Genomic DNA, 12,881 nt, shown 5'->3' on the forward strand with positions numbered 1-12,881 from the left:
TGCTCACCTGGCGGAGAATCTCACCTGGTCCCTCAACACCAGCTCCATAGCAAAGAAAGCCCAGCAGCGTCTCTACTTTCTGCGCAGGCTGAGGAAAGTCCATCTCCCACCCCCCCTTCCTTATCACATTCTACAGAGGTTGTATTGAGAGCAGCCTGAGCAGCTGCATCACTGCCTGGTTCGGAAATCGCACCGTCTCGGATCATAAGACCCTGCAGTGGATAGTTGTTTCACATAGTCCAATGTAGTTTTGTGTTGTTTCACATAGTCTAGTGTAGTTTTGTGTTGTTTCACGTAGTCTAGTGTAGTTTTGTGTTGTTTCACGTAGTCTAGTGTAGTTTTGTGTTGTTTCACATAGTCTAGTGTAGTTTTGTGTTGTTTCAGGTAGTCTAGTGTAGTTTTGTGTTTTTTCAGGTAGCACCATGGACCTGGAGGAACGTTGTTTCATTTTTACTGTGTACTGTATCAGCAGTTATGATCGAAATGACAATAAAAGCAATTTGACTTGACTTGACCTGCTGACAGTTTCCGATATTTTCCGGTTTTATTTCAGGTTTCCTGCATCTGCGGACAAGTTCGATTGAATCCGACTCCCAATGCAGAAGATTATGCTTTCGCTGGATTGACCTTTAAGGAAATGAGTGGGAGCCCAACCAAAATGAACAATGAGTCCCATTCTAAATGTAGTGTGTGTACTGGAGATTATATTCCCAATGAATGGACTGCTTTCTACAGAATAATATTCCCATTTGAAATGAAACATGTTCAAACAGATTGATATTCCCAAAGGAGCCGACTGCATCCATTGTATAATGAGACTTTGCAAGATAGGAAACTGCACAAGGAAACAGTATCAGGAATAGATTACATAGCTCTTTCAGTTTATTTTGTTTCAATGAGATTAAGGCTGAATTGTGTCCATAAACCTGGCAGTTCCCCTGTAGCCTTTAATCTCTTTGTTTAACAATAAATCCAAAGCTAGATTTATAATTAACAGTTTACCTGCATCAACTGCGATACGTGCAGCGAGATCCACATTTTCACCAGTCTTAGATTTTGAGACTCCTCACTGCTTCCTCCCTCGGTCCTAACCCTAACTGATTGTCTAAGGACTCCCACCCACCAGAAATCATCTTGCTCCACTGACCCCACCAGTTCCCCTAACCAGCTAACAAACTTCAAATTGTCACTTGGTAAATTGGATGGACATACTTGTTCATATCAACTTTCCTCACAACTTAATGTGATGTATTATATAGAACAGTACAGGCCCTTCAGCCCACGATATGCCAACCCTTTAACTTACCCCAAGATTAATCCAGCCCATCTTTTCCACACAAGCCTCCATTTTTCTTCCATCCATGTGCCTATCTAAGAGTCCCTTAAATGTCCCCAATGTATCTACCTTCACCACCACCTACCACTCTCTGTATAAAATCTCTACCACTGCCATCCCCCTCTATAATTTACTCCAAACTCCTTAAAGTTATGCTCCCTCATTTTAGCGATTTGGACCCTTGGAAAGTCTCTGGCTGCCTACTCGACCTATGCCTATAATCATCAAGTCACTGCTCATTCTCCGCCCCAGCTTGCTCAACCTATCCTCATTATACAACCTCTTTAAATCAGACAGCTCCTGGTCAATCTCTTCTGCACCCTCTCTACAGCTTCACATCCTCCTTCTAATGAGGCAAACACCATATTCCGAGTGTGGTCAATATTACAAACAAAATACTTCAGGAATGTTTTTAGAGCAGCATTACCTTGCAGCTCTTGAACTCAATCGCTCGACAAATGAAGGCCAACACACCATACGCCTTCACCATGCCAAGTTACCCTGAAACTTGGAGGTATCTCTGGACGCAAACCCCAAGATCCCTCTGTTCCTCCACACTGTTAAGAATTCTGCCATTAACCCTATCTTCTGCTGTCACATTTGACCTTTGAAAGTCAATCGCTTCACATTTTTCTGGATTGAAACCCTATCTGCCACTTCTCAACCCAGCTATCAATGTCCCTTTGTAACTTCTACACAATCCACAGCACCACCAAGCTTTGTATCATCGGCAGACGTACTACCCCACGCTTCCACGTTCTCATCCATTTCATTTATGACAGGAGCTCTTAACCTTTTTTCTGTCACGGAGTCCCACCATTAACTGAGGAGTCCATGGACTCTAGGTTACAAACCCCTGATTTATAAGGACCACAAAGAGTTTGATGTTGCAGTGTTTGCTGAGCTTGGCAATTGGCTTGCAGACGTTCCACCACCAGTCGAGGTGACATCCTCAGTTGGTGTTCCTCGCTGGGAGTGCTTGTGTTTATGTAGGCCCTCATCTGCTTGTCTTGGTCCTGATTGGCTATCCCTTCGTTGACCTTTGAATTCTGTTGGTTCACATTTCTCTGGCTCTTAGGGGTTCATAGATGGGGCCTATATAAATGCGAGCACTCCCAGAGGGAAACACCAGCAATTGCACACCGAGGATGTCACCTCAACTGGTGATGAAACGCCTGAAAGCTAACTGCCACACCGTAGCATCAAATGCCTCAACCTGAGCTACCAATATTCACCACCATCCTAAGTCACAAAGAATAGGGCCTCAGTCAGAAAGTAGGAATACAGTTAGAAAGATGGCCCACCAATTCATAGACTACCCCTGGAAATGTCCTCACATTCACTCCAGCTCTAATTTCACTGCCCGAACAATCAAATTCCTCACCCAGTATCTTGCTGATGCTGGAGTTGTGCATGTCAGGGTAAGTCTGAAGAATCTTCCTTCGCTCGTCCTTTGCCCAAACCATGAAAGCATTCATAGGTCGCTTGATGTGCTCGTGATTGCTGCCTCTGGGTTCATAGCCTTTTGCCCCGGGAAGAGCCAAATTTCCTGACGGAAGAAAAACAAATAGATTATGACTGAGTATTTGCTGGCTTCCTATAACATTGAAGGGAATTGACATGTATAGAACAATGGAGTTTTGCGATCTTACCACAACTGGGACACTGAGCCCAGTTCTGGTCTCCTCAAGGATATGGCTGTGTTGGAAGAAATCCCGATGAGGTTTGCCATGCTGTTCCCTGCCACATCTTACGATGAAGCACTGAGCAGGATAGCTCCAAATTCATTGGAGTTAAGAAGGATGACAGGAAATATTGTTCAAAGCTGATATTATCTGGGGTGGCACAGTGAAGCTTGAAGAGGTGATTCTTACAGCTCCGGTAGTTCCCAGTTTGATTCCGATCTCTGGTGCGGTCCATGTGGGGTTTGTCTGTTCTCCCTGTGTCTGCAATGGTTTTCCTCCCATAACCCAACAATATGTAGGTTGGTAGGTTGATAGTCCAGTGTAAATTACCCCTTGTATGATAGTGAATGTGAGAACATAGCGGAGGGGAAGTTCATGAAAACATTGGAAAGATAACAAAGCAAGGATTTAAGTCAATTGGTGGTTGATAGCATAGAGTAAATGGGCCAAATGGCCAGTTTCCACAACATATCTCTTTATGGCTATTCTTGGAGGAGTTACAATGGCTGAATATGCTGTACTCAACTTCTCGTTCACTAGAAACTCCTCATTAACGAAAGTGGCGACGGGGATGAGAAAGACATCGCCCTCACCGCCCGGGGAAGGGGGTCTCATGCCACATACCTTCAGAGTCGTTGCTTATGTTGAAGTCCTCATTTCCACTTGCTGCTCTGCCATCATCTCCTTGCTTTGCGTGTGGAGACTCTGTTACCCTCGAGTCCTGTGGGGAGGTGCATGGTTAGAGTGAACTCCCTAAGGAAGATAAGTGCAGGAGCAGAGTCCCCCACCCCTGACCATGTAAAAATCCAACTCAATGCAGCAGACTTTCTCCAACAGTCCTCTAATGGGGCAACATTTCCTCATGAAGCAAAAATACTGTGAACTTATACCGAGTGGCCACTTTATTTGGTACACCTCATCACCTGCTGATTAATGCAAATATCTAATCAGCCAATCATATGGCAGCAATTCGGTGCATAAAAGCATGCAGAGATAGTCAAGAGGTTCATTTGTTGTTCATACCAAACATCTGAATGGGGAAGAAATGGGACCTAAATGACTTTGACCCTGGAATGATTGTCTGTGCCAGACAGGGTGGTTTAAGTATCTCAGAAACTGCTGATCTCCTGGGATTTTCATGCTCAGCAGCCTCTAGAGTTTACAGAGGAGGGTGCGAAAAACAAAAAAATATCCTATGAATGGCAGTTCTGTGGTTCTGTTAATGAGAGAGGTCAGAGGGGAATGGACAAATTGGTTCAAGCTGTCAGAAAGGCGACAGTAACTCAAATAAACCTGTGTCCCAACAAGTTTGTGTAAAAGAGCATCTCAGAATGCACAATGTCTCGAACCTTGAAGTGGACGGGCTACAGCAGCAGAAGACCACAAACACGCACTCAGTGGCCACTTTATTAGATACCTCCTATACAGAGTGTAACATACACAATATGAGCATGGAACTCAGCAGGTCAGGCAGCATCTATGGAGAGGAATAAAGAGGCAATATTTCAGGCCAAGGTCCTTCATCAGGACTGGCAAGGAAGGGGGGAAGGTTGGGGAGCAGTACAATCTGACAGGTGATAGGTGAAGCCAGGTGAGAGGGGAGCCGGGTGGCTGGATGAAATGAGAAGCCTGGAGGTGATAGGTGGAAAAGGTAAAGGACAGAAGAAGAAGGAATCTGATAGGAGAGAAAGAGTGGGCCATGGGGAAAGGGAAGAAGGAAGGAACCAGAGGGAGGTGATAGGCAGGCGAGAAGAGGAGAATGGGATCCAGAATGGGGAATAGAAAAGGAGAGAAGGGAGAGGTGGGGATTAATGATTAATCTTTCTTTATTTTAATCATTTGTTTCCTTTAGATAAAAAATTGTAAAACGTTGGCATTAACTCTTAAATTCAGAAATAGTCTTTGTTATATTTTTATTCCATTACAGTGATTTACTGAAGTTAATGAAGAACTGTTGAGGTTTTTATTCTACTACTGCTACATCACAGGGTCAAAGACGAGGAGGTACTGTACCCTGGGGAAGGAATGTCTGGATGCTGGGGAAGCAGATCCAAAGATGCAGGGAGGCAATGGTCAGAGGCACTGTAGGGTGGGATATACAGAGGACTCCACTTAATTGGGCCATCAGTTCATCAGGCCAGCTCCTTATTTTGGGAGAGCGAAGACTAGCCAATAAAATAGCTGGGATTCCTTTAGTTTAGTTGCGACACTATGCCACTTAATTGGAGCAGGAGACTGTGGCCGTGCAGTTTCTAACGAGCGTCAGTCAGTTGCACCTTGTTGGCTGTTAGACACTACACTGAGCTCAGAGCAAGCACTTTTTAAGTAACGTCAGTCGCGTGTGACAATGTTCAATGAACAGTGATTTTTCTTGTCAATAACTATTAGGAACTAATACAGAGTTTTATAATACTGTAGTAATATTGATTGTGTTCTAATTTGGTTTGTATTTCATTTAAATACATAATTTCTTACTCATTTAGCGGTAGTTTGTCTATTTTTATACTATTTTGTCTATTTCCATGAAACTTCGGTTAATTGGGACAGTCACTTAATTGGGCCAAAATGTACTTGTCCCAGTGTGTCCCAATTAACCAGAATCCATTACGTAAAAGCACTCGTGAGGAGAGTGGCGGCAATGTATACAACTTGCATGGCATGGTAGTGTAGTGGGTAGTGTAATGCTTTACAGCACGAGTGACCCAGGTTCAATTCCCACTGTCTTCTGTAAGGAATCTTTAGGTTCTCCCATGATTTTGCGAGTTTCCTCCAGGTGCTCCGGTTTCTTCGCATATTCCAAATATGTACGGGCAAGTTGTGGGCATGCTATGTCAGCACCAGAAGTGCGGTGACTTTTGCGGGCTGCCCCAGCGCGTCCTTGGACTGTGTTGGTAGATGACACGAATGGCACATTTCCCCATGCGTCTCAATGTACGTTTGTCTCAATCTTGTGTGCTATAGTTGAATGTACGCGGTTGCTAGCAGTTCTCCTCCTTGCCAGAAGGGGTCATGGTGCTCAGTAAGTCGGTCTTGTGGTTGCATGTTGAGCAACAACAGAAGTGGAGAGGAAAGGATCGAGCCAGACAGATAATAAATCTGCACTGGCGAGTAGGAGGGAGGGGGTTTCAGACTGAAGTCCGCAGGTGAATGGGGATGAGCAGGAAGTGGAGGGGGCAGATTCCAGTTGCTGGGACCCCTTACACGCATCAGTGGGCAACTATCACTAACTGTTTGTGTGCCTACCTCAGATTCCCATAGGCACAGTATCCCCGGGAGACAGAAGGGACTCAGGCCTTTAAGCCAACAGGGCAACATCAATCCGACACCAGCCCAATTTATTCTCCTCACATTGTCATCAACTGCCCCCAGAGTCTACCACTAGCCCACACAGAAGGGGATCTACTGTCTCACTCGTCTTTGGGATGCGTGAGAGAACTAGGGCAGCCTGAGGGATGGTCACAGGCAGAATGGGCAAATCTGTGATCTCTGAGGCTGAAGACTTGTGCATGTCATTGTCATCCAGCACTCCATCTGACTACCTGCCACCCAGCATAACCTCACGCTCACCCAACCTCTGCCGTCAGGAAGTCCTGCCAATCCATGACCTCCGCACCTCCCCAACTTGGGCTGGCAACCTCCCCCCTCCCAGCTGTGCCTCAGTTTTTAATTGTTTGGGGTATTTACTTTGGGGAATAAGTCCGACAGCTGCAAAGTAGTGTGGCAGCTCTATAAAGCTCTGGTTAAACCACACTAGCCTTCCTTTCTGGTTGCCTCATTATTGGAAGGATGTAGAAGCTTTAGAGAGGTTGCCGTGGAGACAGGATACTGTCTGGATTAGAGAACATTTATTTATTGAGATACAGCATGGAATAGGCTCTTCTGGTCCTTCAAACTACGCCACCAAGCAACCCCTGATTTAACCCTAGCGGAATCACCGGGCAATCTACAATGACCAATTAACTTACTAACCAGTACGTCTATGAACTGTGGGAGGAGGCCAGACCGCCCAGAGGAAACCCACACAGTCACAGGGAGGACGTACAGACTTCTTTCAGACGTTGGAATTGAACTGCAAACTCCAGTGCCCCAAGGTGCAATAGCATTGCGCTGACCGCTAATGCTACCGCAGTAGCAGAAAAGCTGAGCCAGCCAGGGCTTTTCTCTTTAGAGTGAAGGAGAATGAGCAGTGACTTGACTGAGGTAATATATGATGATAAGAGGCATATACAGAGTCAATAGCCCACACCTTTCTCCCAGGACGGCAAGGGCTAAAATGAGAGGACATACTTTTAAGGTGATTGGAGAAAAGATGCCAGAGGTAGGATTTTTTTTAAAAACAGAGAGTGGTGAGGGGTGAATGCATGCCAGGGGTGATGATGGAGGCAGATACATTAGGGTCATTTAAGATAAGCATATGGATGAAAGAAAAATGAAAGGTTATATGGGAGGAAAGGGTTAGATTAATCTGAGCAACACAAACAAAATGCTGGAGGAACTCAGCAGGCCAGGCAGTTGAGGAGTAGATTTAAAAGGTGGGGGAGGTGAAAAGGTGGCCCTCCCCCCACCTCCAACTTGTAAATCTGTTGACTTTTCAGCCTTTTCTTTCTGCAGTCCTACAGAAGGGTCTCGGCCCGAAACGTCAACTGTAACTTATTTTCCCATCGGTGCTGCCTGGCCTGTTGGGGGTGGGGGGAGGTGTGTGTATGTGTGTGTGTGTGTGTGTGTGTGTGTGTGTGTGTGTGTGTGTGTGTGTGTGTGTGTGTGTGTGTGTGTGTGTGTGTGTGTGTGTGTGTGTTGCTTGGATTTCCAGCCTCTGCAGGTTTTCTCTGGTTTGTGATCAGATTGATCTGACAGTAGGTTAAAAGTTCAACACAACACCGTGGGCCAAAGGACCTGTACTGTTCTATGTTCTGCATTCGTATCCTTGTTTTCAACCACTTCCTCGTCTCTCTCCTTCCCATTGCCAAGTTCTCCTCAGTCCAACGAGCTTTGGAAATTCTGATCCATAAATCCTTGACCACTAGCAGGCATCGGCCTGGACCCCAGCCTCTGAAATTGCCTCTTTCAACCTGACCTCTCTTTTCTGGTGATCTAGAACATCTACAAGAGCTGGGAGTGTAACACCGCTAACTCTCCCTTGGCAACATAAAATATATGTATGGCTTCTTTTCTGGACGTCTCCTTGATCACCTTATTAAGTTGCTGTGGCCTGGTGATGCTTTTTCCTTCAGCAATGCTTCTTCATAGATTTATGAGCTAAAAGGCCTTCCAATATATTGTAAGGAAATACAGATTATGTGAAATATTATGTTGTCAGTATTATCATTATTTACAGTTTGTCTTCTTTTTGTCTGTTCATGTACATTTTTTCATAAAATTGCATTGCATTTTTTCCCTGTAAATGCTTGGAAGAAAACAAATCTCAAGGCAGGAAATTAAATTTACTTTGAATTTTGAATATCCCCTGACCTTTCCTTCTCCAACCTCTCTTGGAGATTCACATCCACAAATTCTCTCCCAGCCCTACAAGCACTGGAGATCTCTGGTCTCCAAGCATCCCACCACAAGAGTGTTGACCAAAAACTGACCCAGGCAACAGACTTATTCAGACAGGTTTTCTTGGTAGGTCATTAACCTGAAATGTTAACACTGCTCTTCCCTCCACAGTTGCTGCCTGACCTGCTGACGTCCACACTCACATCATCTACATCAAGGGAGCTGTAGTGAAGCGTGTATCAAGCTTCAAATTCCTTGGTGTCCACATTTCCGATGATCCCACCTGGTCCCTGAACTCCTCCATCCTGATCAAAAAGGTGCAACAGTGCCTTTATTTCCTGCAGAGCATCAAGAAAGCTCACCTCTGTCCCAGGATACTGACGGACTTTTACCGCTGTACCATTGAGAGCATACTCACCAACTGCGTCTCAGTGTGGTATGGCAATTGTCCCGCATCGGACCGCAAAGCACTCCAGCAGGTGGTGAAAACTGCCCAGCGGATTATGGGCACCCAATTGCCCACCATTGAGAACATCTACCATAAACGCTGCCTGGGCAGGGCAAAAAGCATTATCAAGGATGCATCTCACCCTAACCATGGACTTTTTACTCTCCTCCCATCCGGTAGGCGCTACAGGAGCCTCCGCTCCCACACCAGCAGGCACAGGAAGGGCTTCTTCCCTGAGGCTGTGACCCTGCTGAACCTCACATCACAACGCTAAGCAGTATTGCACCCATATTGTACTGTCTCAGTACTTTTATATTTGTGTGCTGTAGCACTTACTTTTCATTTGCAGTTATTTTGTAAATAACACTATTCTTTGCATTTCTGGTTTGATGCTAACTGCATTTCATTGGCTTTGTATCTGTACTCGGCACAATGACAATCAAGTTGAATCTAATCTAATCTAAAGTACCTCCAGTATTTTTGGCTTTTAGTTCAGATATCTGGCGTGCCTATGAAGGGCTTGGTATAACACTCTTACAGCACCAGAGGCACGGGTTCAATTCCTGCTGACGTCTGCTGCCTGTAAGGAGTTCGTATGCCACACGGGTTTCCTCCAGGTAATTCGGTTTCCTCCCACGTTCCAAAGGTACGTGAGTTAGGGTTGGTAGTAAGTTGTGGGCATGCTATATTGACACCAGAGGCAGGGCGACACTTGTGGGCTGCCCCCGGACTCAGTCCTCAGACTGTGTTGGTCTTTGAAACGAGCATTGCACTGTACGTTTCAATGTCCATGTGACAAATAAGGCTAATCTTTGAGTTACCGTGGAAGTCCAAGTGGCTGTGGACAGAGTAAGAGGCCAAAATTGGTGAAGTGCCCACTACACTGTCAGGACTAGGTGATGAGCAGCTTGAGAGTTAATGGCAGTGACGATCTTCAGGGAGGGGGACAGGCAGGTCAAATTCATTTTCCTCTGGTCCACACTGACCTTTTCCTTCCTGCCATTGTTTGCACCAGGGCTTTCCATTGCCCGACTCTTCCCAAGAAAGATCTGCTTTGGACTCTGTGTGGCCTTCCCGACTGTATCCTGCTCCACCGGATAACCTGGAGGGCACAAAAACGAAACTGGAATGTAAACTCGCGGCCAGCTTCCCAACTTCTGGAGACATAAGCAAAGCTCGGCAGAACCAGCCCACGGGGCATCGAGGCAAAAGTGCCTGGGAACGAGATGGAAGGTCATCTTCAGACAGGGCCCTAACCACAAAAACCCCTGTAACTGGACAACAATGCTCAACTGCAGCCTCTCCCCTGCTCCTCGCCTTACACCCAGACATCAGGTGTGAGACAGAAACTACTTCCAGGCCCGGAAGGCTTCACTTAAGCAATCTAAAGCCAGTGGCTTTTGAGAATGAGCTCAGAAAATATTCCCACCAACAGTGGGGTGGTAGAACTTTGGAAATCTGGTTTGTGAACACCGACTGCTGTCAGATTAATTTAAGAATTTTTGACTTTGCACCAGAGGAGATACTGGGGGATAAGGAGAAGAGGTGTTTACTTGGATGCAGGTCACATGTCAGCTGTCATCCAATCCAGTGCTTGGAAGGGGTTAAGGCAGAGAGACCTGCCTGCTGTTCCGTTATATGGACAGCCTCTTTCTCCTGAGGAATGGACCCCTCGTATTAAAGGCAACATAGAAACATAGAAAAACCTACAGCACAATACAGGCCCTTCGGCCCACAAAGCTGTGTCTTTACCTTAGAAATCACCTAGGGTTACCCACAGCCCTCTATTTTTCCAAGCTCCATGCACCACTTGGGAAAGGCACTCACTGGAACAATTGGGAAGGGCTCAGGGAGGCTAAGCATGAAAATCCGAGAGGGAATTCTATCAGAAGCATGGCGGAGCAACAGGCCACTCAGCCCTTCCAGTTGGCACTTAATCTCCCCTCCACCCTCCCTCCTATCCTCATTGAACACCGTTGGTATAACCCCCTGTTCCCTTCCCTCTCTAATTTTCCCCTGCATCCCTGACCACATAATTAGAAATTTTGATCTCTAGGCGAATGTGTGTGGTTAATTGGTTGAAAAAAAATTAACACATCAAGTTGTCATCCATCATAGTAAGGCAAGTACATACATAAAGGCAGAAACATAACGAAAAGCATATACAGCTAACCAATGTACGCTCTTTACATATTAGCTATAAGTAAGCATCTTTCTTTGTACTCCTGCCTTTATATATCTATTGCTGGGCACGGGCAGAAAGGCCGGCAGTTATTGCCCGTCCCTCATGACTTGTAAGATGGCAGTGTGGCGCCTGCTCCACCTGCATTAATTCTGTGATGTAATGGAGCTCCCCCTGTTAGGGCTTAATGATGCTGAAGGATTGGCATGCTATATGCAAACCTGGAAGGCACTCGACTTGGGAGCAAAATTCCAAAGCAGCACCGCTCGTGTCCTCCTTGGAAAGATATGGAAAGGGCCACTGCATAGGATCGTAAAAAAGCTGCAGAGGGTTGCCAACTCAGCCAGCTCCATCGTGGGCAGTAGCCTCCCTGGCACTCAGGACGTCTTCAAGAGATGATGCCTCAAAAAGGCAGCATCCATCATTAAGGACCCCCCATCACCCAGGACATGCCCTTATCTTATTGCTACCATCAGGGAGGAGGTACAGGAGCCTGAAGACACACACTCAAAGATTTAGGAACAGCTTCTTCCTCGCTGCCATCAGACTTCTGAGTGGACAATGAACCAACTCATGAACACTACCTCTCTACTTTTGCTCTCTGTTTGCACTGGTTATTTAATTTAATTACATACATAAATATTCACACACACACACACATACATATAGTACATAAATACACTGCTGCCACAGAACAACAAATTTGCCATCATACGCCAGTGATATTGGACCTGATTCTGATTTAGAATTGGGAGTGGGTTGTTGTCAAGGAAGACTTTGTTGCTAAGTGTAAGATATATGCTGTTTTAATTCAAAACTTTTGAGGTAAGGTTCCATTGTCTGATAATACAGGGTGTTAACGCAGGAAAAGTAGACAAAATAAATCAGGAAGTGTGACTGTGAGTTGTCGTCAGAAGGAGGGGTTTTAACCAGATCCGCCCTCAAGGTCTGAGAACATTGGGAGGGAGTGTGACTACTTTAGTGAGGGCTGTAGAGGGAGAGGTGAGTTGTGTGTGCTCTTGGCTGCTGCCCAACTAAGGAAGAAGAACAGGAAGGAAATGCAGGTTCAGTGACTACGGGGACACAGAGGAAGTGAGTGTGACACAGACAGGGCTGATTGGTGATGACGCCAGACTTAGAAAAATGCCAATCAGAAATCTAACATTGTCTTGTCCTGTGTCCAAGAGTCAGAGGTCAGAATTCTTAGCAAATTGTCTCAGGTGTCCTAGAACGTGGGGAAATGTCCAAAAGGAGAAAGGAAGTCAAGGCAGAGGGGTTAACTGGATCCACAGTACAAAAGTGAAATGACAGCTGACTGTCCAACATGGACCTCAGATCCATTCTAGACCATCTCATTATCTTCTCCAACAGAATTAGATGGTAATGAATGAGCTGCCAGAGCAGGTCGATGGTGGCCTTTGTCTTGCCTCTGGATATTGCCAGAGGAGATGATCTACAGCAGACATAGACAGAGAGTAGATGCACAGACGCATGTGTAGCATGCAGACAGCCAGACAATTGCACACAGACAGAAAGAGGAAGACAGACGCTTAAGACGGTCAGACAGAGACAGTCGGACAGAGACAGACAGACACTACAGATAGTCAGACAGAGACAGTTGCACAGGGACAGAGACAGATACTACAGACGGTCAGACAGACAGATGTGCATGGATAAGCGACAAACAACTGCTTCCTACACAATGAGCCACAGATGCACACTCCACATGAACAC

The 12,881-nt window shown here is 45.8% G+C and overlaps 1 protein-coding gene across 4 annotated transcripts in view; it reads right to left on the reverse strand.

The window, feature by feature from the left end:
• LOC140717270 (transcription factor SOX-13-like) overlaps positions 1-12,881 on the reverse strand; it is a 207,532-nt gene that overhangs the window by 11,603 nt on the left and 183,048 nt on the right. For all 4 annotated transcript variants that reach the window (XM_073030688.1, XM_073030686.1, XM_073030687.1 and 1 more), the window contains 3 exons: positions 9,952-10,067; positions 3,646-3,742; positions 2,721-2,885 (listed from right to left, as the gene is read on the reverse strand). In XM_073030688.1, coding sequence (XP_072886789.1) covers positions 2,721-2,885; positions 3,646-3,742; positions 9,952-10,067 — 378 coding nt within the window. The remainder of the gene's footprint in view (positions 1-2,720; positions 2,886-3,645; positions 3,743-9,951; positions 10,068-12,881) is intronic.

This window comes from Hemitrygon akajei, chromosome 27 (assembly GCF_048418815.1).
Source record: "Hemitrygon akajei chromosome 27, sHemAka1.3, whole genome shotgun sequence".
In the NCBI taxonomy this organism is placed as follows: domain Eukaryota; kingdom Metazoa; phylum Chordata; class Chondrichthyes; order Myliobatiformes; family Dasyatidae; genus Hemitrygon; species Hemitrygon akajei.